The 26,449-nt window shown below is 38.3% G+C and overlaps 2 protein-coding genes across 4 annotated transcripts in view; one reads left to right on the forward strand and one right to left on the reverse strand.

The window, feature by feature from the left end:
- ctnna2 (catenin alpha 2) overlaps window positions 1-26,449 on the forward strand; it is a 314,274-nt gene that overhangs the window by 168,577 nt on the left and 119,248 nt on the right. The window lies entirely within an intron of this gene.
- The window catches only part of lrrtm1 (leucine rich repeat transmembrane neuronal 1), a 4,090-nt gene continuing 1,686 nt past the window's right edge, over window positions 24,046-26,449 (reverse strand). Inside the window, exon 1 of the mRNA XM_022758456.1 lies at window positions 24,046-26,449. This exon is cut by the window's right edge and continues 1,686 nt beyond it. Within this exon, the coding sequence (XP_022614177.1) occupies window positions 25,756-26,449 (694 nt within the window). The 3' untranslated portion in view covers window positions 24,046-25,755.

Below are 26,449 nucleotides of genomic sequence, written 5' to 3' on the forward strand. Positions count from 1 at the left end.
CTTTAAAGTGAAGACAGTATGTCTGTAAGTTAAGTTTTATATCACAGCTCAGTGAAGATCTTTACTGCAACATGTAAAATACTACTCCAATAATGAAATCCTACTACAGTTTCTAACAGATCTTCTGACAGCAGTCATGAGGGAACTCAGACTGTGCAACTGTAAGACAACTGACCAAAATTTCTGACACGTCATGCCAGAAATGATTGCTGATTGTTCAAGCAAATAAACCATGCGTCACGACCCTCTCAAACTGCACATCAAACAACAACCAATTTTCAGCCCAATTTTAAAATGTGTCTGGGCGGGGTGACCAATTCAAGGCTAAGATCAGACAAAAGTGTGTATAGTGTCTGCCTGGCTTAAAGCAAAGGGTAAGATATTCTTTCTCTTATCTAGAACGGGTCAAGCACCAGAAAAACTCAGTCCCACATTTTTCAAATTGCAACAGGATAGCATTTTCTGTTAGACCCTCCGTGCCTGGTAAATGCCCATACCTTTCAAACTCTAGACCTCATTTTTCTAACAAAGGCTTTTAAACTCTAAATTTCAATTCTCAAGTCAAATAGTAATTTTACAAGGCTCCCTCCAGAGCAACAGAAGGCATACAACAGTTTTTACAGGGTGCGTACTGCTCCTTGTGGCAACTGAGCCTCCTGTATAAAATTGGCAAGATAACTACTATTAAAATATTTTCTTATGAAAATGCAAAGATTGCAAGAGTTATATTAAAAAATTTGTCCTGAAGTTTTTCATATATTTTGATATTGCCTGGAAGGCAAGTATTGAATGTAATGACTGATGGCTGAGGCATGTGCATGTTTGTTAATACTGTAAATGAGTGCCTACGTCTTCAAGGATCAAAATAATCAAGCATTGTGCAGCATGTAAAGGGTGTTCATGGCCATTGATCAAAGAGCACTCAACATTAGGTGCAGTAGATCCTATAGAACTGCATTGATTTCTTTCTTTTTTTTGCCAGCATTGCTTTGTTGTTCTGTCCATACATTAAATGCATTCACAGCATACAAGCAAAATATGCTCCGGTTTACATATCAAGTAAAGATCAATTGATTGTGTTAATCTATCAAAGGCTGTAAGTAAAATGAAGCCAACAGAATAGAGAATATCAAATGTTTTCATGTATTGAAATGTGTGTGTGTGAGATATGAAATGGTATTGGATGTTTAAATTATAACTACACATAATTTAGTATCTTCTTTTCTAAATTATGGTCTCAGTTAACACTTGTGTTGTGAGTCATCAGACATGTTTTATATTCTTCGTCTATTTACTTTGAACAAGTTTAGATTGCACTTAGTAATGAAACATACCACCCACCCTGACAATTAATGACTGGGGATGCAATGGGTGGGAACCAATAAAAGTTTATGGACTTTTACATGTTGCAGAGGCTGGTTAGTGGCTCTTGCTGGAAACAAGGGCCCATATACTTTAATGAGCTCATTATTACAGGAGTCAGGCATTAGCTTGTGTCATATCTTGTCTTTCATAGAGATGGGTCCAAGACGGTAGACACTTTGGTGTTAACAGGGTTGCAGGTCATGCTAACTCAGAAATGGGCTGCTATTTTGTTGATGGAAGCAGAGGTTGAAACTGAGATGTTCAATGAATTACAGTAATAGGATAAACAAATCATGCCTATTGTGGCTTATTGGATCATGATTGTGTGAACATCTGTTGCATCATGTTCAGTAGCTTCACATAAAAAATTTTGAGCCCAGCTTCTTTTTTTTTTTTGGTTAGTCACTTAAGTACGATGAACTACAAACTCTGTCACACTCTCAACAATGATTTGGCACTAAATAAATAAATAGAATAAAATGGATTTAAATATGTGACATTCTACATTGTGAAAATGTAGAACAAAAAATGGTACAATAGTTAAAAATTAAAAGATTTATAATAAGGAAATACACTTACTTGCTAAGTGTATCTTTTAAGTTAAGCTAATCATCTGCTGGCTCACATGTACTCCATAGACATGAAAGAGGTATCAACCTCCTCATCCTAACAAGAAAATGAATAAGTGTGTTTCCCAAAATATCAAACTATTCCTTTACGTTGCATTGTTCAGTCTCTAATGGTGCCATAGTCCATTGTCATTTTGTCCATATCTCTGCAGGCAGATTTTATTCCAAGACAGAAAGATGCAAATGACTTGTTACATAACATGTCTCTTGATTATAAGGGAGCAACGACTTCACAAAAGTCCTTATAAATGAAAACAATGAATAACGTTTCCTAAAGTACAATATGTTTGCAGAATGTTTACAGTTCCTTTAGAGGGGACCATGGTTTATTGTCTCAGACCTAAGATACCATGCAATTCGGGCTAAATATGGCTGTGCAAATTATCTCTGTGCATTGTGGGATGCTAATTTGTTTGTAAAAAGGCAAAAGACAAAAGAAATATAGGAATACTAGTAGCAAGATACACTCTGACCACCCCAACTCCCCACTCTACCACACCCCCCATCCATCCCACCCAGTTGGACCCCCCCCCCCCCCAACTGCCTCATCTGTCTTACATGTCAAAAATGAAAGAAAGGGTGAGAGGAAAGGAACAGCTATAAGACCTCACTAGGTCTGACCATCCCTTACATAGAATCAACTCTTCCTTTCAAGATACCTGATAAAGGGGCCCTAGATCTTGTCGAAGCAGGATCTTTTGTCCCTTAAGAAAATCTTACTTCTTCAAGGTGTAGAGTGTTTTAAGATCACTGTAAGGAATGAACCTGCCTTTTGTTTCAGAATATTAGGATTTTTTTTTTTTGCTTTTAATAATTCATATGAAAGAAACTGCTGTTGGTTCCTTGACAGTGTGAGTGATCGATCTGGCACCCCAAATAGTATGAGAAGGGCATCTGGATCAATGCACTGTTGGATGACCGCTGTGATTCCCCCAAATAACCCTGTAAGTTGGGACAGAATACATAACTAGCTGGGCTAGGGATGGATCAGCTGCATTGCATTTATCACAAACTGAATAAACAACTGGGAATATACTGTGTAATTTAGTGTTAGAATAATGGAGGCAATGGAGAAGTTTAAATTGAGTGAGGCAATGTCTGGACTTAATGGAACAGTATGGGTGTCCTCCTGACTGTTTTCGCAAATCCCATTTGAAATTTCAAATCCTGAAAAGCAGCTTTGATTGCATTGTGGGTATATGGAAAGACTGTAGTGTGTCATATAGGAAGGAGATGGTTTTGTTTCTTCCATTATTTCTAAGACATTTGTCAAGCCATGAAGGTCTGACCATTGGAAATTCATACAGTTTGTTATTTGCAGACACCTAAAAAATTATTCCTCTGGAGTCCATTTTTCCTGAATTTGAAAATGCAAAAGTCCCATCTAAGCACAGATCCCCTATGGAACCTATACCCTTTTCCCTCCAGTGTTAAAGCAGCTATCTACAATTGAAGGTGGAAAGGAAGGGTTACTTGCTAAGGGGAGTAAGAGAGATAATGTCTCCACACAAGAGGATGTTTTCACTTGTTTCAAAATACAAAATTAGTTTGTCAGTAGATAATTTAAAGGAAAAATGTGAGTTCAGAGTCGTCAAGAAGTCCTGCTGGAATAAGTTCACTTTTATTCCAGTTTATGTTATAGCCTGAAAAAGTGCTTAAATGTTCTATTGTGTCTAGGATCACTGGGATACTAATAAGTGGTTTTGTTACATAAGTTAGGACATCGTCTGCATATAAAGATATTTTATGTGACGTAGTTTTAGAGTGAAACCCATGAATAGATTCTTCTGATCGAACTGTTTCTGCCAGAAATTCAATGGCTAAGGTAAAGCGTGCAGGCTAAATGGTGGATGACAGTATTCTATTTGTAAACACTTTCAGCACTTATCTTACTCATGCATGACATATCCGGAAGTTGCCATAGCAGTTTTATTATCTCCTCCCTCTGTGTATGTCTATCTTTTCCTCTTTCTCTCACTTATTTTTTCTTTTTTTCTTTTTCTTCCCATCTCACAAGCAAGTGCACACATGCACACAGAGATCTGAAGAGCAAAGATGGAGGATTTTGAGGTCTGACTGTACTGTACGTCCAGGATTCTATTTAGATCCAAAGCTGCCCGTGAATTACAGTGCCCATCTGTATTTATTTATGCACTTGTTTAGACTTTAATTAGTCAACTGGAGAGCACTGCCAAACGCTCAACCCCCCAGGCAGTGAGGCACAAAACTTGAACAACTATCTAGAATTCCCTACGGATGCTGACATGTTAGATTGCAAAAGCTGGTGTGTGCCTAATGGTGGTGTCCCTGCAAGATGTAAAAGCCAGAATACAACGGATGAGAGACTTGTATTGCAATATTCTTTCAGACAAGGGTGGATGTGCTACTTGATCGTGGCCTGCAGAAGGTACACAGTCGATTTGGTCTTCTACTCTCCAGTTGTCCAACCTTTCCTCAAACACTATGGTTGCTTTGACAGCAAGTGCGTTTTGTGACTTTGTGAGTTTGTGAGATTGTTTTCCTGATGACAGACAGGGAGATGCTAACACTAACATCACAGCCCATCCCCATAAAAATGCACAGACTTTGATTGATGGCCCTTTTGGTTTGTGGGTTTGCTCAGATGGGCCTCCATCTGTCTCAGGATCCATGTTGCCTGCACAGTGATCCTCAAAGGAGGGTGATACAACAATTATCATTTGTTAATGTCATTTTTTTTTTTTTTTTTTTTTTTAAACTTTGTTCCCTAGCCTCACACTCTCATTTTTTTTTCTCTAAAAATTCACTTCTTTATTTATGTCTTCATGTGATGTTGGCTAAGGTCATTGGCATTCTTTCTTTCACTTTGTTCTCTCTCTCATCTTCATTAGTAACACTGATCCAAGGCCATGACTCACAGCCCCTCTTCAGCTCATTTTATTGTTACACATAAATATTGTCAGTGAGCTTTGTTCACTTGTAGAAGTTGCCATTACAGAGGTGGCTCTAGAGTGCTCTAACTTTACTCCTTGAACCAGGTCTAGACAGACAGAACTCTCTGTGCCACTGCAGGTCATGTTATAAGAGAAATAGCCATGGATCTATGGGGATTAGGTTAGAGGCTCCGCTGGCCTTTCCATCAATCATTCATAAGTAAGCTGGGAGATATTACCCCTCTCCAGTAAATGCATTTTTTCTGCATGCTAACTACTGTATTTACTTGAAGGTCAGACTAACATTATTTGGCACTTCACAATGTCCTTTTTGAAAAGAAATACATGCAAACACGTTTCCAAATTCATAGCCAAAGACCCACCATTGAAGACTAATTTTAGGTTTTGTTCTTGTTTCAGTTTTCAATAAAAACACAAGCTGTGGGTCAGAATTTCTTAGTGCATTGTATCCTGACTAGGAATCAGGCATTTTCAGGCTGATATCTGTCAGCATATTGCACACCAACTGGTTCCTGTCATTAAACATTTTTGTAGAAAGCTCCTGCAAAAGCCACTACTTTACCTCATGTGTTACCCATTTTGTTACTGATGTTGGAGCAAATGCTCCAAAATATTAAAATGTTCAGTTTTACTACTCAAAACAATAGTGATACATTACTTCTTGTTTAATTCCATTTATTTCATCATGGATAAGTCTCCCTTCCCCAAATGCCTCTCTGAGTGATTATGGAGAAGCTTTAATGATCAGGTGATCGAACAACTATATTTATATTTCTGTCACACACTTAGTAAAATTGCCAACCAGAATGACATTTATTATTTGAAGCTCCATTAGCCACTACACACACACACACACACACACACACACACACACGCAAATACACATCACAGTTGTCATTATTAATCCTTCTTCCCTAACAACAGTTGCTATGCACTTGTTGCATTTCCAGTCTGATGGTGGTCTGTTATTTTTGTCATCGCTTACACTTTGGACATATGGAAGCATCATGAATCCAAAAATTAATTCCTTCAAAAGTGTTTCACTGTGAAACTGAGAGGACTGAGGTTCTCAGTTTGTCTGCTAGTTCTGTTAGCTCGCTGCATCCTATCATAGTGCTGAAGTGCTTTCTATGCAGTATTACCTAAACACTGGATGGCCAGGTGTATCTGGAGTTCCACTATGGTGAACAACACAATCTTGAGTGTGTGTTGGGTTTGACAGAAACACAAAATACAAGGCAGCACAGGTGGAAAAAGCAGTGTTTGACTGACATTTACTTGGTTGCTTTAAATATTTAATGATCTTTTATTTGTCTGATCAGCACATCTCAGGACCATCAACTTAGTCTTTTATAATGAACATCCTCCTGTCCTCTCATCTCAGTACCAGTCTTCACTGATCAGTCCAAGAAACCCTCTTTATATTATATGATACATTTACAAATTTTTCTCTGTAGTATCTCTAATTGACGTACATATAAATATAATTTCTTTGTCAGCAAAATTGCATTGCAGTGTTGGCTATATGCTCTTAAAATTCCAGTATTGAGTATGAAAACATGTTGTATTAGGCGGGAGTTACAGCGTAAGGTTGTTTTGTTCCCCATTAAACATAAGATGTTGATGAAGCTTACTCACCTGACAGCCATCCAACCCATCTACCCCATATGTGCACACTGCACCACAGGTGGCCCTGTACACTGAGAAAAACATCATGCCGTCTGTTGACTTACCTTTGAAAAAATAAGAAATGATCAGCGAGTGTGAGGCAGTGCATCATATTATAGAAAGCTTTGTTTTCAAAGCTAGTAAAGAAACTGCGGCCTGCAAGCAGCTCTGACGGCAATGACTGATGTGTCTTTACGGCTTATTGAATAAATTCAAGCTCAAAGTGGATAACATTCACTGCACTGCAGACAGTCTAACTGTTGCTATGGTTGTGAGGAATGGATGTAAGGGATCTGTGTCTTTGTTTTATTATTCTTTATTTTACTTGCTCTTTTTTATCCAGACCTCCTTTTACACACTAACTGCTGTAGGTGACTCTGTAAACATTAGGGATGTGCTGAGAAGAGAGAGTTCCGGGGCTTCACTTTTGCCCTTTTTTGGCAGGTCCTTGAGGCTCAATGTGTGGGTGGGACTGTCAAGAACTGTTACCTTTTGCAGAAATTATTCCTATGAAAGTTTGATGTTGGTTCACATAACATAAACCGTTTTGGTCAGTGCTTCCCAACTGCCACCTACACTGAGCTGGAGAGACATGCATGTCTGTGTGTATATTTTTGTTTGTGTTAGTGGCATGCCACAAACTCATTTTCTTTACTAATGTATTCCTGTTAAGTGGAGTAGAGTCTTTCCCAAGCTACAGCTGACACATTCTAAAAACATACTGTCGTTCACACTTTTAGGAAATGTAGCATAATTGGTTCACTTGGCTGGCATGACTTGAGCGGCAACTGTAACTTTCTTACGGTCACATGTTCTCATGTGAAAACATATAAATTCAGCAAGGTGAAAGGTCCATGGTCAGATGGTTGTGAGGTCCTGTTTATAAGTGTGTCATATCCGCATTAATCATAGCTTTATAGTACAGGTGCTTTAAAGGGTAATACATATCTTCAGTTAACATGTATGTGTTATGTTATGGCTCTGCAATGATATACAGTATATGAGTATGTATGTACAGATATTTATGAAAAATGAGCTCATATTCATGGTGAAAGGCAATACATAAGATGCTGAAATTGCGGAAGATGCAATTTCATGGTTTCTTCTTTTCACTGCGAATGGAAAGAAGAGATAAAGCTGGTGTTAAATGAACTCTTCCCCTATCAATTGTAATGAGAAAGCATGAGAAGTATGTTGATGTTGTCTAGTCTTCTGTGAACGTGTGCATTTGAGAAGGGCACTACACAGACCCTTGGCGCCATGGGAAACACTGTCAAGAGCACCCATGGCCCAGATGATGAATCGTTCTTTTAACCATGACCGATGCCGCCCATTTTCTTCATACAATGGTCCAGTGTTGCAACGAGACTGGGATGTTGACTGCATAATGGCAAGTGATGTATAATATATTAGAAAGACGCAGGGAACACATTGCTTTCACCCATCCTCTGTGACATCTATGCAGGGGTCAAGATCATGGGGACTTAGCCCAATGGGATAGCTTTGGATTAAGGCCTGGGGCGACAGACTGTGGTTGACCTTGTAGGTCAGTAATTCTCTCTTTTGTGAATGGATGTATTTACTCTCACTGTCCCAAACTATTGCTGGCTTTGTTCTCAAGTCAGGCATGATATACACACACACTGATACAGTGTGTGGACATTTCCCTTCAAAACTGCAGTATGAATGTATGCCTCCTCAGAGTAAATAACTGGGTTACTATATCCCTTCGAATCTTAATTCATTGAGTAGTTTGATGATGTTTGAAGGTAAAAAGTCTTCATATCTAGCTTCATATAAACCATTTGTATGTTTGCTTATTTTTTGTCCACAACACTAGCAATCAAGTTGTTTGAATGATAGTTTTACTATATTCAATCATTTACTGCAAATATTGCAACAACTGCAACACCTTTTTGTTTTACAATCCACATGTTTTTACCAAGCATTGGATACTATTATTATTATTATTATTATTATTATTATTATTATTATTATTATTATTAATAATATCATGGCTATTATGGATGTTATTGTTGAAATATGATGTATTACGTTATCTTGCAAATTCTTTCATCCTCATTTATAAATGTTTCATATAGTGCTATAAGTTAATAAGGTTTGTTTTATTGCATATTTTACTGCCCTAGTGATAAATAATTTTAGAAATGAATTAGCCATAAATTAACCAGTAGTTAACCATTAAAAATATGAATAACAATAACATAATATAAAATAACAATAAAGTTTCAAACTATCTTCTAGCTTTATCATAGTCAACATATCATTCACATTTTGTGTACACAACATATTATGCTATATTCTTCAAAGGGGCTTGAGATTAAAATAAAACTATTTGCTACAGCTGCAGATTTTATCAATATAAACTCTGCTTGAAATCAAACAGCATATATGAGCTGGTACCACACCCAGGCCGGGCCCATGACCAGTCAGTCCTTTATCCAGACTTTTCCATCCTTTCTCCCAGGCATACGTTTTTTCATTACAGCAACGGAGTACAGGATATTAGTCTTCCTCAAGGGCTTCAGAGTGAACTGTTAGTCACAGAGCGGAGAAGTGTTGGCTATAAGGAGATGATATGGAGCAAGAGAGCTATGTAGCTTAGGATGGGGTTGGGGGTGTTGGGTGAGTAACAGCGAGCTGTAGTTAGATCTGAAGATGAGGCTCAGCACGCTCCAGTGTCGGAGGATTTGAAAAATAAAAAGAAAGAGAGAACACATTTTATTTCAGTTAAGCGAATAGATAAAAGTATACTACTGATGTGATGTTGGCTCAGCACAATCCTGCAAAGTGATGCCTATCGTGATATTTCTGGCTAATACGCTATGTGGCGTGGCCAGAAAATGTATCAGCAGACAGATCAAAACACACTGCTACCACAAGACGGTTCTGTTTCCTTGAAGAGGGAAGATGCGAAGTTGTGGTTTCCCAGTTTCCCCTGGTTGCATAGAAACTTTATCAATCAAATTAAAGAAGGTCAATGCATTGCACAAGGATACATTCATTTGAGCGCTGTAGCTTTCCTAAAAACCTCCACTTCATCAAATTGATCCACATACATATGTAACACAGGACTCTTTGTGTTCATACATTACCTGAAATAACACATTGTTTCTGCACTATACACTGAAAATTAATGCAGCCCAATGACAATCTGTTTGCGTTGAATATGTCCTATTGGTTTAAACCATTAAATGCAGATTAAACAATCACAATTTGCTGTAAGCAACAATCGCTGATAAAAGGCTATATGCAATTTAATATTTAAGTCATTTATAGTTAATTATAAGTCTAGTAGAATGAAAAAATTATTTAACTCACCTGTACATAAAAAATAAGGATATTAGGGGATTTCAAATAGAGAACAGAAAAAAGTAATTTGCCAACACTAATGATCATTGATTTATTAATGTGCTTCTAAGTTAACTTTTTTGCATGGTAATTGTAATAACATAAATTATTACTGTTTATACCCTGAAATAGTCCACATAATGGCACTAAAATGATCATATAGCCCTTTTAACTAAGGCCATAACCCTGATACCCTTTTACCACAACGAGTGAGTGACATTTTTTAGGAACAGTATGCAGAAAACAGAGCATCACTCTATCTAACAAGACTTAACCTATGAGTTTTACTTTTTACAGACAATAAATAAGAAATCTGTCAGGCAGGATGAGCAATGGCGGGGGCAAGAGTTTCAGGGAAATGTCTATTTGCAGTACAGCTGACTATTAAATACATTGTGATAAAAATGACTTTACTGAAGTGTGATAGAAAATCGGTGGGTTATTAAAATGTATGCTTCCCAAACGTCTTCTATCTGTCACTAAAACATAAGTAAAATTAGTAACTCATCTATCCCCATCGAATATTTAATTTTTTCATTGTAGAGAACAATGTATTCATCTGTATGCTTTCCATGCAGCCAAGCTGAGTGTTTATCTTCTTGCCTCACTGAATGTGGGATTTTGTGTGCGTGTGCTCTGTGGGGGATGGTGGACAACCTAAAAAACCGAAAGCAGCCAGGATGACCTAAATCAGGAGAGGTGATAACTCAGACAGATAGCTGGAGATTACCCAGGGATCAAGAGGCTCAGTGTCCTCTCAAACAACAATGACTGGAGAGCATATCCCTTCTCACCACCCCCTACAGAGACCCATATGGCTGGTATAGACCAAACCATGCATGCCAGTGTACCCCATAAAGCAGATTTGCCACATGGCCTTCTACTTGTTTTCTTGTTTAATGGACAAAGTAGAACCATGGCTTAAACTGCTCCCAAAAGACAAAAAAAACATCTAAGCTCATTTTGTGACTATAAGATGCTTTTGTTGCTGTGGTTTAATGTTCAGATACAGTACTTATTGGTCCATTTAATGCTGTGAAGTGTAGATTTATATATAGCATAGCAACAATGTCTGAAAGTGAATTTTTTTTTTCCAAACAATCATTTAGTAAATGATTACAGTTATTGAATTACAGCTCAGTTTAATGAAATGGCTTTTGTGATTTGATTTCGAGTCATGTGTGTCACTGAGGCTAGGAGGCTGTGTGAGTGTGGTTGTGTGTGTGACTGCAGGGGTGCATGTGTTTCAATGAGATGGCCTAACCATTAATTCATGATTGATTGATGAGTCTCCTACACTGTGGCCAATAACAAGACCATCTTCTCTTCTCAGTATATCTGCGAGTGTGGGATGTGTTGGTGCGTGGGCTTGTGAAAAAGGGGCAAGAGAGGTTGTTCACTGATTACTTTGTGGTTTGCTTCATCCAAGGAAATAAAACCATTTGTTTGGGATATTTAGATGCATCTTTTCCATCCTCAGGAACTTCACCTTTTACTGCAAAAGGTGCTGGAAAGACAGGATTTTTTTTTTTTTTTTTTTTTTATATGGAAGCTTATTGAATACATAAATACCCATAACAACAACTTGACCTCAGAGAGCAACTCAACATGCATCTTTATATATCTTAAAAGACAGGTTATGCTTTAATCACCTAAGTGCAACAAAACCAATTTAACAGCATAGATTTAGTTGTACAAAACACACTGTGGATGTCTTTAGTATCATTCTTAAACATGTTTTGAGAATGGAGGAAGGGATGTTTGGTGTGGGACCATGCTTGAATGTACAGTAAATTGCATTGGGAGGGGGGGGGGTTGCTCTAGGCGATGCTTGTTCCGGGAACCATCTGGTTGTATTGAATTTTGGCATTGTTCACTCTCTGTCCTCCAAACCTTTAACTCTCTTTCAGTGTCTATTGTTCCTTCACTTGTCAAGGTTACAATTAAGCATTTTTACCATTTACTTCCATATTTCTTTTCAGTTTTATTAAGAAGTCTTACTGAATATTTAATACAATATAAAAGACAATCAGTTGCACTCAAACCACTAAAGTATAAATGTCCAAAGGTTGCATAAAGAGACTTTGTTTTGTGTTGTGCATCTTTTCTGATGAAGATGTAAACTGTGTGCTACCACACCGGATACTGACACTAAGGTTGAGAACTTGTAGTATATGTTATCCATTGTGGGTAGCTGAGACATGCACAATTTGGGTGTAGTCGTTTTGTTTTTATAGCATCTAAGCTAAACGAGATTTGTACATCAGGTGAAATATGTTCTCCTCGTTGCATCTGTATATTTAGTGGTACATTTTAATGGGAAGTTGTCAATTGCCCTACAATTTTTGGTTGGATTTGTTTTTGAAAATTGATCTGCACCTCTGGTGGAATTAGATAGGACTCGACACTAAAAGCATAACTCTTAACATTTTTTTTGAGCTCCTGCTGAATATTTGTTACAGATATCATGTATGATATAGATAATGTCATGTCCCATTGTGCTTTCTTATACAAAAGGAAATATTTGGTGGTCGCTGTCAATCATTATATTAGTTAAGCTCAATAAATTAATAATTAAAACTGGGAGCAATTTTTTAACATTCTGTGATTATATTTCCCTTTGAGGCTTATGTTCTAGTTTGTTACCATTTTTTTGTCACAATGATAAAAATATATTCATACTTTTGCAGGCATGGGACATTCAAAAGACCAAAACATGAAAGAGGGCCACATGGCAGCTTTCAATAGTTCTTAAAATGTCAAAAACTGATGTGTGTTTTTTTGCAAGGCCAAACATGAAGCACTGACTGGACTAAATACTTTTTCATCAAACATCCTTCCATTGTCATCACGGACCCATGGGTTTCATTAGTGCCAGTTTTAAAACAACAACTCTCATTCCCACTCCCACACTGGTCCCAGATGCTTTCAATGGAGGAGGAAACAACACTTCCCTGAAGGGTACATGCATATGAAATTCCACAAAAAAAAAAAGTAAATTTTATTCTCTGTTCTCATTTGACTGGTTCTGAAGAATCACACTGAAATGTGATCAGCCCGGTTGTTTTTTTGTGTGTAAATGTAGTAGAGTAGCACATGTGTGCTTATCACATGTAGGATTTCAAATTTGCTATAAAAGTCAACTTGAGGGCAAAATCCACTGATCTCAAGAAAAAAAAGCTAAACATTCAGGGATTGACTGAAATTAAAGACTCTGCAGTGAGCAGGCAAAGCAGGTGATCACACTGGACACATTTTTGGCAGTGAACGCTGCCTTTTGTAATTGTGTTCACTGGATCTGAAGGGTTTTGTATGCTGCTTATGCACCCAGGGCACCTCGCTTTTATCCACCCAGCACACCTTGCATGTTTTTTAGAAATGCCCTGAGCACCCCAAGTTGAAAAGTGTTCAACTACGTGGAGAAAAAACGGCCTACGCCATCACAGCTTTTTCTCTGCTGTTTAATCAAATGAGAGCATTCTTCTAGTTTTCACTTCTTCTACAATAGAGCTATGGATGTAATGAGGGAGAGTGAAAAAAGAGTGGTATTGGTTGTTTCTGTTCACTGTTTCAGCATAAAGGAAAATCACAATTAATGGAATCACGTTTGCAGCGTCGTGACTGAAATTCAGTCTTTTTCTTTTTTGTCTCTTCTATTAGAATGACATTAATTTATGAAATAGCAAAGTAATGGACAGGAGCTGACTTTGTGATTGCCTAGCAACAATATAAGGATGCGTCCAGGGCCCCTGCCTGTGCAGCTTTCTCAAAATAAAGGCAGAGCAGAGCACCTGATGTTTTGATGTAGAGACTATAGCATATGCTAAGTCGTTTAGTACATGTTAAAGTATGTATTACTGTATGTAACCCTAATTATTTAATACACACATGTAGTCAGTTCAGATATTTTTGTTGTTGTTGTTGTTGTTGTTGTATGGGCATATACCGTATCCATTGCTTTTTTGTCCAACTCTGCTGCATGTTGGAAGTTTTCAGCAAGCTCTCAGGGACAGCGTATCTAGAGCGATCAGACATTTTACCATTGGACAGGGGAGGATGAGCTGGATCCAGGAATCCCAGCCCAGGAGGCTGACTTGTTCAGTATTCTGCCGATGTGTGATCCTGACCTTACTGTTGCATGTCCTTGGTGCATGCAGAGCGCAGCAAATGCCTTTTTGGGGGATTGCATGCTCCAACCCATTTTAATGTGCCTTTTCATTCTCAGCACACCATCACTAAGCCCCGCAGCAGGGGCTCAGAGCAACCATTTTGATTATGAGAATGATTGAATTAATGCCGCTGAAGTTGACACTTAATGGATTAAGGTGGTCAGAATTGTTAAAACACATGAGGCAGATCTGTTTAAAGACATCCTAAACCCCTTTATTTGTCACACTCACGCGAAATAGGTTTTAAAGTCTAACCCTGCTAATCTAGTGCAAAGTCTAACCTATTGAAAATAAGGTCTAAAATGCACAAACAACAAGCGTTAGTTCAATCATAATGTATTGGATATAATATATAGACTACTGTCTTTGGATTGATTCCAAATTGTCAATCGTGCACTGCTGTAGCAGAATTTGTCAATATTAAATCATTATTGTTTTCTTGAGTTGGACACTAATTAACAGGTTGGTGCAGTAAAATATCTGCAAATAATACATTGCAGTATGACAGCACTGTATGTCTCCTCATCATATGTAAATTCCTTACCCACCATGACTAAGCAAGGGTGGTAAAGCAAATTTATGTTTGTCTTTTGTTTGTTAAAGTTTTTTTTTTCTTTTCTGATCATTACCTTTCCTTTCAACACAACACCACTGTTTCTATTTCACTCAGCAGTGTCACTCTCTACTTTCCTGCCAGCTTTCCTGCTGCAGCTGTTACGGGCAGAATAACCACAGACCTCCAAGCTTGTCATAATTGTTTTCACACACATTAATGCTCAAAACTTCAATTCGCTTGATTTCTACCTCTTTTCATTTCCTTAAACTTAGTTGTCTTATTGCCTGCCATTGTGTTCTTCTTTTCACATCACTGAATCCTACCACTATCACAGACGGTTTCTTTGGTTGATAAACTGTACATGTACCATATGTGTTTGTTTTGCATTTTTGGCACTTATTTCCTCCCTTTTGCTGCACTCCCACAGTTCAGCTGGTCACTTGGGCTCTTGGCCATGTTAAAGTTTGCATAGTAAAAGAGCAACAGTGAAGACAAACAACAAATGCCCATTTCTTCTTGAATCACATTTATTTTCTTCTTTGATGATGCGATGTGAATTATTCCCATTTGTCATTAACATACTTGCTGTGAAACTGGAGCCAATTGGAATTTGTAATGCATTAACTAAAAGCAATATCGCTGTGACAAAACATTAGCTTCAATGATTGTAAATGTATTTTGTTCAAAACGTTATTACGTTCATTTTCCAAAGTTATTGGATTCATTTTCCATCATAATCTGGAGACCCTGCTTGTGCATTGAGAATATCCAAAGCAGCCAAGTGGGAAAATAATGACATATTGACTGAAACACAGCCTCCAAATCCAAGGTTGTCATTCACCATAAATTTACTGTATATTCCAACTTGTTCAGTCTTATAATACCATCCACTGATTGGCAACAATGCCAAAACAGATGTGAATTTATGCACTAAATTTAACTGTGATTGATCCCTCAAGCATTTCTCCAACAAATAAATAAAAACTCCAATTTAAGCTCTTTTTTTCACTTATGTCACAGTTATATTTAAACATCCAAAGGCAAGAACCCACAAATATAAACCAGAAGAGTAAATGATGAGCTCAATATATACACATATCCAACCATCATCCCCAACATTTAAATAGTGTATGTGAATCAAAATTACTTAGGAAGAGCACTGATCATAGATTTATAGTGTGTAAAAAAGTCTAATCTGTCAAATGAGAGAATGGAGGGACGCGTTTATTGAATCTTAGGTATTCGTTGGAAGTGATTACTCCGCATGTTGACAAATTGTCATATGATAGAGTACAAAACTAGCATAAAATTGCAAATTGTAAAATTGTCATTTTCCAATCTACACATTGACAGATCACTGACGTGGGCAGAATCCAATGACTGCATATAATATGTAACATACAGATTTCTAGAGTATTGCATGTCTAGTGATTCAGAAACTCTTTTCAATGTCACACTTTACTTGAAGTCATTGTGAGAGAATTGATTGATATGAGTGAGTTGATTGATATGTGCTGACTATGGTATGCATCCTTGAAAGTGAATGCTCATTTATCTGCTTCTGTGGAAAATTGGAAAATGGAAAGAAGTGTCTTTTACCTCACAGATATATTGTGACTGTCCTATAAATAACGAGCCCACCAGGTCATCTGCGTGGCAGCTTATTATGACCCATAGTTACGTTTTATTGTTAGGTGACATCTAGCGGCTGTAGTAATTATGATAGGAGCAAAGGAAGAAGTCTGGGGACATAGTATGAAGAGCGACAAAGTCCGCCTTAGATGGAGATTGGGATGGATGGGTCAGCAAAACACAGGACTTTTCACAAAGAAGGCTGGGCTCCAATTCCCACGTGAAACCAGCAATTTATGTTGTTTTTTTTTTTTATCCATGGCCATTCCACAATGTGTCTCATCAGAGAGGTTGGAACAGACAACCTATATGGTTGTTCAGGTTGGAGGACTTGTTCATTCTCATCTCCAATGAATATAAAACGTTGACCTCAAGAATGGAATAACACCAAATTAGTAACCATGTTTCTTTTTCAATTTGAGTAAAAATTGTCCAGTAAATTGCCCATTTGATATTATTTTTGAGTTGTTATTGTTATTATTATTAGTAGTAGTAGTATTAGTAGTATTAGTAATAGTAGTAGTAGTAGTAGTAGTAGAACTGCTTGTGGTATGAGTATTTAGATTGAATCCTTACCGGGATGTTGTGCCAGCACAGCGGTGGAAAACATTCAGGCACCTGGGAGAGGTCGTCAGTGTATAACGTGGGTTACATAGATAGCGGCACTCAAATTGATAAGTGTGGGCTGTTAAGAGTCTCCAGTTTTCTTGTATTTCTCCAAACTTTTGAAAGAAACTCATGCAAGTCATTACAGAAACAATCATACATGTGTCCAGATGAAAGCAGTGCAAACCAGTCAACCAGTGTCACTTCTCCTTTTTCCATTTGTGTGAAGTGATGTGAACACATTTGTTCATTTGCACAACACAGTTAGATTGCAGAGAGGCATGGGGGTGTTATAAACTTATATAGACTAGTAGTGTTGTACTGCATGGTTGGCAGAACGGGATGCCAGTGTCACTGTTGGCTGTCACAGCTCTTTGTCAGCACAGTCTCCTAATAAAAGGTCGTCTTTCTGCTCTTCCTCTTTTCACTGTCGACTATGATGGCTGTCGCAAGTTAGACATTAAATGCACTGTCAGTTTAACTATGGTACTGCAGGCTCCCTGGTCTATGCAGTGCAAATACACCACTGTCTAATCTCACTGCAATCCGTTGCACTCTCAAACTGTCGGCTGGTTTCTGAAAAAAGTCTGTGATTTTGAACCGAGTGAATGCTTGTTTACATTTGAACATAAGGATATTTTAGCAAACCTTTTCTGATGTCAGATACGTAAATGCAAAAAGAATACATTTTAACAAGCTTTTTCTTCTCTCTCCCTTTCTCCCTCTCTCTCCCCATCCCTCTCTCTTTTGGCATTCTTTGTGCATCCATTGGTCTCCTGCCCTGCATTTAATATGACAGGTAAGTCCATCTGTTGTATTTATTTTGAAGCCTCTGGGCTGGATTAGCTTGTATGCATTGACTGTCACAGTGAGAATGTTTACCAAAATTGGTATTTGCTGCACCAGGGATGCATTTTAGCACAATGGTGTTGTAAACACTGAACACATTCCCTTTTGCTCAGTTGACACTTGGAGAATGGGGCAATTCCATTTATGCAGCCAATCTCATTGGCTACTGGAGAGATGCCAATCTGCCCTCACAGATAGGGAAGAGAGAGGGAGCAAGGAGAGCGGGTAGAATAGCATTTATTCATCCTGACACTGATCAGATAAATGGGAAATGATAAATGCTGTCTATTTTTACTTCCCTTAACCTGTGTTAACTTTTTATTATGCCTCCGCGGCGGCAACAACCATGGCCGGAGGCATTAGTCATATCAGGATGTCCGTCCGTCCGTCCCAATCTCATGAATGCCTTGAAGGATTTTCTTTAAATTTGGTACAAGTGTTGCACTTGGACTCAAGGATGAACTGATTAGATTTTGGGTGATCAAAGGTCAAAGGTCACTGTGACCTCACATCCGTCCCATTCTTGTGAACGTGATACATCAGGAATGCCTGGAGGGAATTTCATTAAGGTCACTGTGACCTTACAGAACGTTTTTGACAATAACTCAAGAATTTTTACGCTGATTATGACACAATTTCACATAAATGTCTATAAGGATAAAATTATGAAGTGATGACATTTTATAACCAAAAGGTCAAAGTTCAACTTCTCTGTGACATAATAATGTTCTGGCTGTAAGCCTTCACTACATATATTATATGGGTCTGGACAGACATGGATTTAAAGTGCAACTTGACTGGCTGGCAGAGTCATACAACTGAGAGGCTGCAATTGTAGTTCAAGAAGGTCCTACGGCCTTGCTGTGCCATATCTTTAAAATGATTAATCAAAATGTTGTTTGGGATTCAGTTTTATTTGAGGTGATCTGCCTATGAATAATGAAACATGATGGAGTTGTACTGATGACTCAGTTAGCATGAATGGTAAATAAGTTGAGTTGATGCCTGTCTGCTAGACAAAGGACTACACAGTCATCAACTAAGCAGACAAAAAAGGCTTTGCTTTGAAATCAGTTCCCAGTATGCATTTTTTATTCATTTTCTTTGTATTTGTTTGAGTTATTTCAAAAGCTGCTGGTGCCCACATCTAACACTGTGAATCTAAATGTGCATTCAGTACTGCTTAGTTTATACTTGTTGAAAAGGCCAGGATGTCCCCTGAATAGAAATTTGGCTGATATTTAATTTTAAAGGCAGTCTGTGAAGCTCCATAATGTTATTCATAAAAATCGAACATGTTGTATCTATTTTTTGTTATTTTCAGACTTCATAATCTTACTTTTTTCAGCCACTTGGGGAAGAAGTAGATTAATGTATTTCTTCTTTGTATTGGTATTGATCGGCAGGAAATACAGATACACGGAATATTGTTCTTCATTAGAACGGCAAAAAGTAAAATGCGTTTTGAATCAAATTAAACACTTTCTTCTTGTTTAACATTATATTGTCATTTACTAGCTTTGTAAATTCAAAGTTACACAAAATATTTCACATCTCATTTTAAGTAGTTTGATGCAATTTTAGTTTGAGTAGTTTGAGTGTGTCCAGATAGTTATCCTAGCTGGACACACTAATTTACACTTCTGATGTTTTCTGCATTTTTCAAACTCATTGCACTATTTCACCCTTACACTGGTTGCTGCTAGATCTTGTAGAACCATTTGTAATAATTCGAATGTGTTGTTTTGGGTTTGTTTTAAGAAGATAAAGTTTTCAGACAGATAATGGGTTACTGTAACCCTCATATATATATATATAGTTAATACTGTTTCATTATTGAAATGATTTATTGTTTTTGCACAGAACAGTCTCCTACGCACATATTCAGTTGCAGAAAGCTCAATCATGCATTTTATTGATTGCTTTCTCTTTGTGTGGGTGCTGGCGTATGTGTTAGACACACGTCTCCAGGCATCTTATTTAATATGACCATTTACAGGACTATTGACACATGAGGAGTTGGACTCAGTTAACAAATAAATAAATAAAAAAATCAGAACATTCATGACCTACAAGATCTGAGGTGTGAGGATTTTAGTTTATATCACTGTGGATTTGTTGTATATCCCATATATTGGCAACAGGGTCTATCTGTAAGGTATGAGTAATGATAATAGATGAATAGAAAATCCTGCTTCCAGTCCTGAATAAAGCTTTGTAGTTCAGCCACCATTAATGCTCTGAGTATAAGGCGCTGACCCACATCTGCTCTTATACAGGTTACATGGAGCCCCAGATGCAGGCCCAGCTGTTGCTCTGTATTATCTCACTGACTGACCCTGATGGTTTATGTAAATGCAAGACAAAACATTAGCATAGGCTAATCCAACCTAGCCAGTGCAAGAAAGTTAACTACAAAATACACTGTGACGATAGCGGTAATAATAACAGTAATAATAATGGCCACCAGTTCCCTGTCCCTCTTCCACCCTCTGACTCAGTGTAATGAATATTCAGCTGCCAGCCTTGCCCCCATTCTCTAACCAGATTCACCTTCCTCAGCAGCCACCACTGCTCTTCCTACAGTACCATATGTAGGTAAGAATAATGACTCCTCAGCCATTATTATTAATTCAGTGTTGCTTGAGTATGGTACATGTAAATGAATCAGTGGGCGTAGAGAGCTATAGGCTGCCTGGAGAATTAGCCTGAGTAATGAATGTAATTATAGTGCCCTATTGAACCTGTGTCTGTTTTAGTAAAGTTATAGTTTGTTCCACTCTCACAAGGGGAGAGATTGGAAGCAAACTATAAGCTTTCCCCAGTTTTACATTAGAATCTGTTATTTAAAGGGGGAGACCTCTCTACACCCTATAATGTGTGAGTGTCATTTCCATTTGTCGCCCGCTCTCAATTAATCCTAAACTCGTACATAAACACCAGGATTTTGTTTGAGGGTATCAGTGAATTCAGTGCAGTAATATCACATTTATAACAGTGACAGCAGCAGTATTTGGAAGGCGGCTTAGAAGAGAATGAACAATAAGAGAGAAAATAGTGTGTCAGGGATTTTGGATTCAAAGATAATGTTGATGATGATTAGAATATTGATCCTGATAACCCACCTGTTATAAGAAGAAGCAGTGGAAAGAAGCAGTGGAAAGCCACCCACACATTGTCATTAGTCATCACCAGCTCCTTGCAGCCTACTGCAGTACATGCTGCCACCCATGATTTAGCTCTCCATCCAGTTATGAGGGGGTGTTAAGCGTTTATTATGCAGCACTGTCCCAGTCCCAGTGAGAAAGCAAAATGTTGCCCAATCGATACCCCTCACAGGAAGCCCGGTTAATTTATTTTTTAAGGATCTATTTGCGTCTCTAAGGGCCTCCTCTTGCTGTGAGTTGGATGCAAGCTACTTCCCAAAGATCTGCAGAGTGATGCTTTGTCTCTGACACGTACACAGCTGCACAGGCAAAGGCACTGTACAGTGCATGCAGGCACACTGACATAAATATGCATATACTCTTTTTATATTATGTATTCCACTGTTGTTTTTATGCTGTAAAAAAACTATTTTGCCATTTTCTTAATCAATTTGCTGTTTGAACAACTCTCGAGACTCTGACAAGGCTAGTTGTGAGTGGTTGCTGATTGATAGTAAGGCTAAATTGTGTCTGTTGGGATCTCAGCTAGCAACAACATGTACAGTTTGAATCTTCTTCTCTCTGTTGTTAGTGTTTGACCTTTAGCTGTGACCCACGTCTTGTGTTGAACACACACAGAATTCCCCACGTTTTTCACTCCACACCCCCCTCCATTTTCTCATTCCATTATCGTGACCTTTACGTTTTGTGTCAGTAACTCTACCTTTGTATCCACCTTCCCTTTGTGACTACTCAACTCAACATTGCACTCAGAACAATATAGTACTAGACATCGTATGATTTTCTGGTCTGTTGTGCTCCTTTATAACCACACATGTGCACACACGTAACTGCATGTGCACACATTCACCACATGCTCAGTTTACTACACATGTGCTACAAGACAATAGCTCCAGACCTCACAGTGTGTGAACTGTACATACAACCCATGTACATTCTCTGACTGGCAAACAGCTGTGGCTTTGCGAAGTACAGAACAAATGTCACGCTCTCCTGCTTAACTGCAGTTAAACTGACTCAGAATCTCACACTTTTTTTTTCTGACTGAACACTGATCTGATTTGTGTTACACAGTCACCACACCACATGTAAACGACTCCAAATAATTACGGATTTCCATATAGATAAAACTTATCATCCTCAACGTTGAGTTTGCACCTGCAAATGTGAGGGAGAGATGAATACATCTGTTGCATACTATGATCATTTTGGTTACCACTCATCTGTACTGATTTTTACTAAGCATCACCAATCAAGGCATTTATAATGGATGCTGTCTGAGAGCACATATCTCCCCTAAGGGAATCATCACCCCAGGATTAGGTCAACCAGAGATTTGATCTATTGTCAGTCAGATGAAATGATGTTTTTCTCTACATTTACTGTGTCTTCTGGACACTGAGAGAAAGAGATAGACGAGAGAGATAGAGAAGGTAAAGGTGAGGAGGGATAGAGATAGGTCTAAAGTAGTTTAACGTCAGCCCTCAGGACTGAAAGCTCTTAAAATATTCAGGGCCATTCTCCATCACCTTTTGCCCTGGTTGCTTGTTTAAGAAAAGAGTGAAATGAAATCAATAGTAGTGCCAGCAATGGCCTCTTTGCCAGGCATCATCCAATATTTATACAAATGAATCTTCACAACCTCAAATTTACCCTCCAGTTGCATGTTTAACGGGCTGTTGGGGGTAGGGTGCAAATTCTAGAGAGGGTGTGAAGATGAAGACAATAACATAAATCTCTGTCCCCATCGTGATGCCCTGCCGTACATACTGCAGTCATTTGCATTCACATGATATGGCAGGTTATGATTAACAGCTATGTTGAGTCTTAAAGTGGGACGCCCTTGGTACCATAAATAAGAAATGGATCATAAATTCCACAAGGCAACTTTAAGCCATTATCACTCCCTAAAACATGTCTGCTAACAAATAACCACAAGCTTAAAGCTTCAAGCCTAAAGCTTAGCTTGTTACTTCAGTACAACATGCAGTGCACACAGACTATCAATTTAGTTAACCACAGTTAATCAATGTGTTAATAGCCAAAAAACATTAAAGTACATTGTGGGTATTATAGTTCATTTTAATGACAAAATGTAGCTTCAGAAAATGCTCACATTGCACCTTTGTTTTTCATCCTACTTCCTCAGACATTGGTTTGATGTTAATGATTGCTACGGGGGTCCAGATGGCTGAGGTTAGGGTTAATAATTCAGCACTGTTTGAAACGGATACGTGTGAAGACAAACTCCCTGAACACAATTGTGAGCAAAAACTGAGTGATGAATTCTATATTGATGAAATTTTTAAAGAAATATTTTATTTATTTATTTATAATTATACTTATCCTTTGTATTTATGCTGTAACCTGAAATTCATGTTTACTAAGTCTTACATTTATTGAGGAGTAGTGTAAGAAAATGGCTTCAATCTAGTGCACTCAGGGGCAAAACACTAAATTCCCATCATACACTTCTTATTAATATGGATGATTAGTATGTGATGGGATTTTACCTGAGAGAAATTAGCTGTGGGAGGAAAAGAAGGTAATTTGATATGTATATCCAGCGGCTCACTTTGTCAGTTCCTCCAGGATTTGGTGATCATGTGATTACAAGAATTAACTCAAATTTAAGCTTGAGCTTGCAATTTTTTCCTATCCCTGCAATATTTATAGAAAATACTGGAAAAAATATTTGCCCCTTTCACTAATCACTGCCATTTTTAGTTAAAACTATTTCATTTCAGAACCACTGATAATTAGCCCAGTTCAAATAGAATTAATCCTCAAACCCAGCAAAACATTTTTTCGGAGACATTCTTGCCTGCGGGACCTTAAATCCTCTGCACTTCTTTGCAGGCGGAGCTTACTCACAGGCTCTGTATCACCCCCTACATGGTCCACCACTTTAAAACTCACCAAACCATATCTAACCCTGTGAGCACCAACCAAGTCTTACCTGTTTTTCTGACCCTTTGTTTCATACTGTTCAAAGAAAACCAGAACACCAACTGTGCTTGCAATGTAATTGATAATTTTGAAGATGACTTTTTAATCGTATCAGAACTAATTATGTAATGATTGTCAGTGAGTTCTTGAAACATTTTTATTCCTGCTGACTTACAAGTTGTAAACATTATCTTAATTTATCGCAAAATAATACAAAAAATGATGCAAATTGATTCATTGAGTTTTTTTTTTTCAGAAAAGCTGCTGCAAATTCATTATATTGATGTTGCCCCTGCTGTGGAAGTTGGCAGAATATGGTGCACAATAGGTGAAATGCAGCCACAGTATGAGAATATGCACACTAGAGAGCAGTCTGTTCCCTCTTTCTGCAGTCGTTGTGATCCTCCATCTCCCTCACACCACCTCCCTCAACCCCCACCATCCACCCACAACCCCCGACCCCCTCACACAACATACTGTTCATGTCAAAAGACCCAGGAAACACAACATCTGTCATTGCACTAATTTACACAATGAACACCAGAGGATGAAGGATATATATATACACACCTCAAAATGGCCTTGTATTCAACAAACATTTTACATCACATGAAAACACAGTGAAGAATACTGTATGTGCAAATCTTTCTCAAAGCTGGTGGATCATTTCTTCAATGATTCTGACACTATTTGAATTGTATTTTGATTTAAGTAAGCATGGTGTCGGTGATTGTTGTCTTTAGTGTGCTTGGTTCCGTGAAAGGAGACATCACTCCTCTGTGAAAGCCAAAGAGGGAGAAGCAATGAGAGGCATAGCTTTAGATCTTTGACACTTTGACGCTTTCTTTACTTGGATGGTACACAAATAGTGATATAATAATATGAAAATATGCTAACTGATTACGATGAAATAGATCATTTGAATGTTTTCACACATAGGCAATGGGGAGGGGGAAAGAAACTACACTGATAGCGAGCCAACACAGTGATGATAAAACAACAAATATGAGAGTTAAAACAGAGAAGAGATCTAAAATTCAGACCATGAATTTTACATTTGAGATGAGATGCAGATATCCCTCTGGCCCTTTCATTTTTTTTTTTGTATTTCATTTTTTTTTTTTTGGTTGGATACACTGCAGAGACATGGCTCTCCAGTCCACGAGCGCAAAGACTGCGTCTATTGTCATTCATCCTCTGACAGGCTTCTCACGTACAAATGAGTTTACTGTGAATAGCAATTCATTTATTTAAACATTTTTTGTAGTTTACAAAAGAAATAGATTATCTTGTATCATTTTTTGTCCACACTTGCACTTCTTCTTTTAACATATTTTACACAGACTTTTATTTTTACATTTTTAATCCAACTTAAACATGTTTTTTAATATTTTAAATGCTTGTCAAATATTGTGTTTACCATAATACAAATGGTTTCTTTTTTTTCATTTTTTCTTCTTTTATGTGTCCCCAGTTTGTTTTTAAACAATAATTAAATGTCCTGAAGTAGAAAGACACATTAAAGCTCAATTATCCATCCATGAGAAAAAAAGCCTCAGTGCCCATGATGTATTCCTCTCTGTGTTTCTGTAGAACATCAACAGGTCCGAGAGTCAGGTGCCCATTATGCCCTGTGGCCTCAAATCAGCAATAGATAGCAGTAGCAGTAAATCCACCGTGAAATAGTCAGCCACATAAAGCACACTCCTTCCACATCACAGTGAGATTCTGTGTAAAAAGTGTCCGAAAGATCCCTTTATTCCTTCTGTCCCGCAATATTCCCCTCCCCAGTGTATCCAAAAAAAGGGATTTACTGTATATCCAGACAATCACAGGTAAAGACGTACTCACAAAGCAGGGTCACACCTCACATTCCCGAGAAGGTTGCTGTTGGCAAGTGCAAGAGCCATATTCATTGATGATTACCAGAGCTCCCTCAATGTGGTTAGGCTTATAGTCAACATAGTACTCCGGAGTAGAAATTGCAGCCATCTGCTGCATGCTTTGCTTTTGCTTCTGCTTACGGCGCTGACTGCTGAAGCATTGCCTCAGTTGTCTTATTCCGGCTGGAAAGCACTTCCATGCCACGTACAGCATGAGCACTATGATGAGAAAGGAGAAGATGAGCGCCATGGTGCCAGTCACCACCTTGTGAATCTGCATGGTGCTCTCCAGGTCATCATGGCCCACTGTGACAGTGAAAGAACTGGTGACCACCTCACTACCCTCACCCTCATAAGGGTTGGGAGTAAATGGGCCCAGGTACACAGAGCCACCCTGGGCCAGATCCCTTGTTGAGGCGTACAGGCCTGCTGTAGTTACCTCCATCGGGGGATCCTCACATAGCTGAAAAGCATAGACAGCATCCAACACATCCTCGCCCTGTGCGGTGTCAGGGCTTGAACACAGCAGGGAATTGTCACGCTGGCCTCGGAAGGCACTCAGCCAAGAGGCCAAGGCACACACGTTGCGACTGCACTCCCAGTCATTCCCTGCCAGGGTAATGCTGTCCAGAGATGACCATGAATCCAGGATGCGCTGGTCCACAGAGGTC

The sequence above is a fragment of the Seriola dumerili genome, unplaced genomic scaffold (genome assembly GCF_002260705.1).
Source record: "Seriola dumerili isolate Sdu_G_001 unplaced genomic scaffold, Sdu_1.0 BDQW01000301.1, whole genome shotgun sequence".
Classification (NCBI taxonomy): domain Eukaryota; kingdom Metazoa; phylum Chordata; class Actinopteri; order Carangiformes; family Carangidae; genus Seriola; species Seriola dumerili.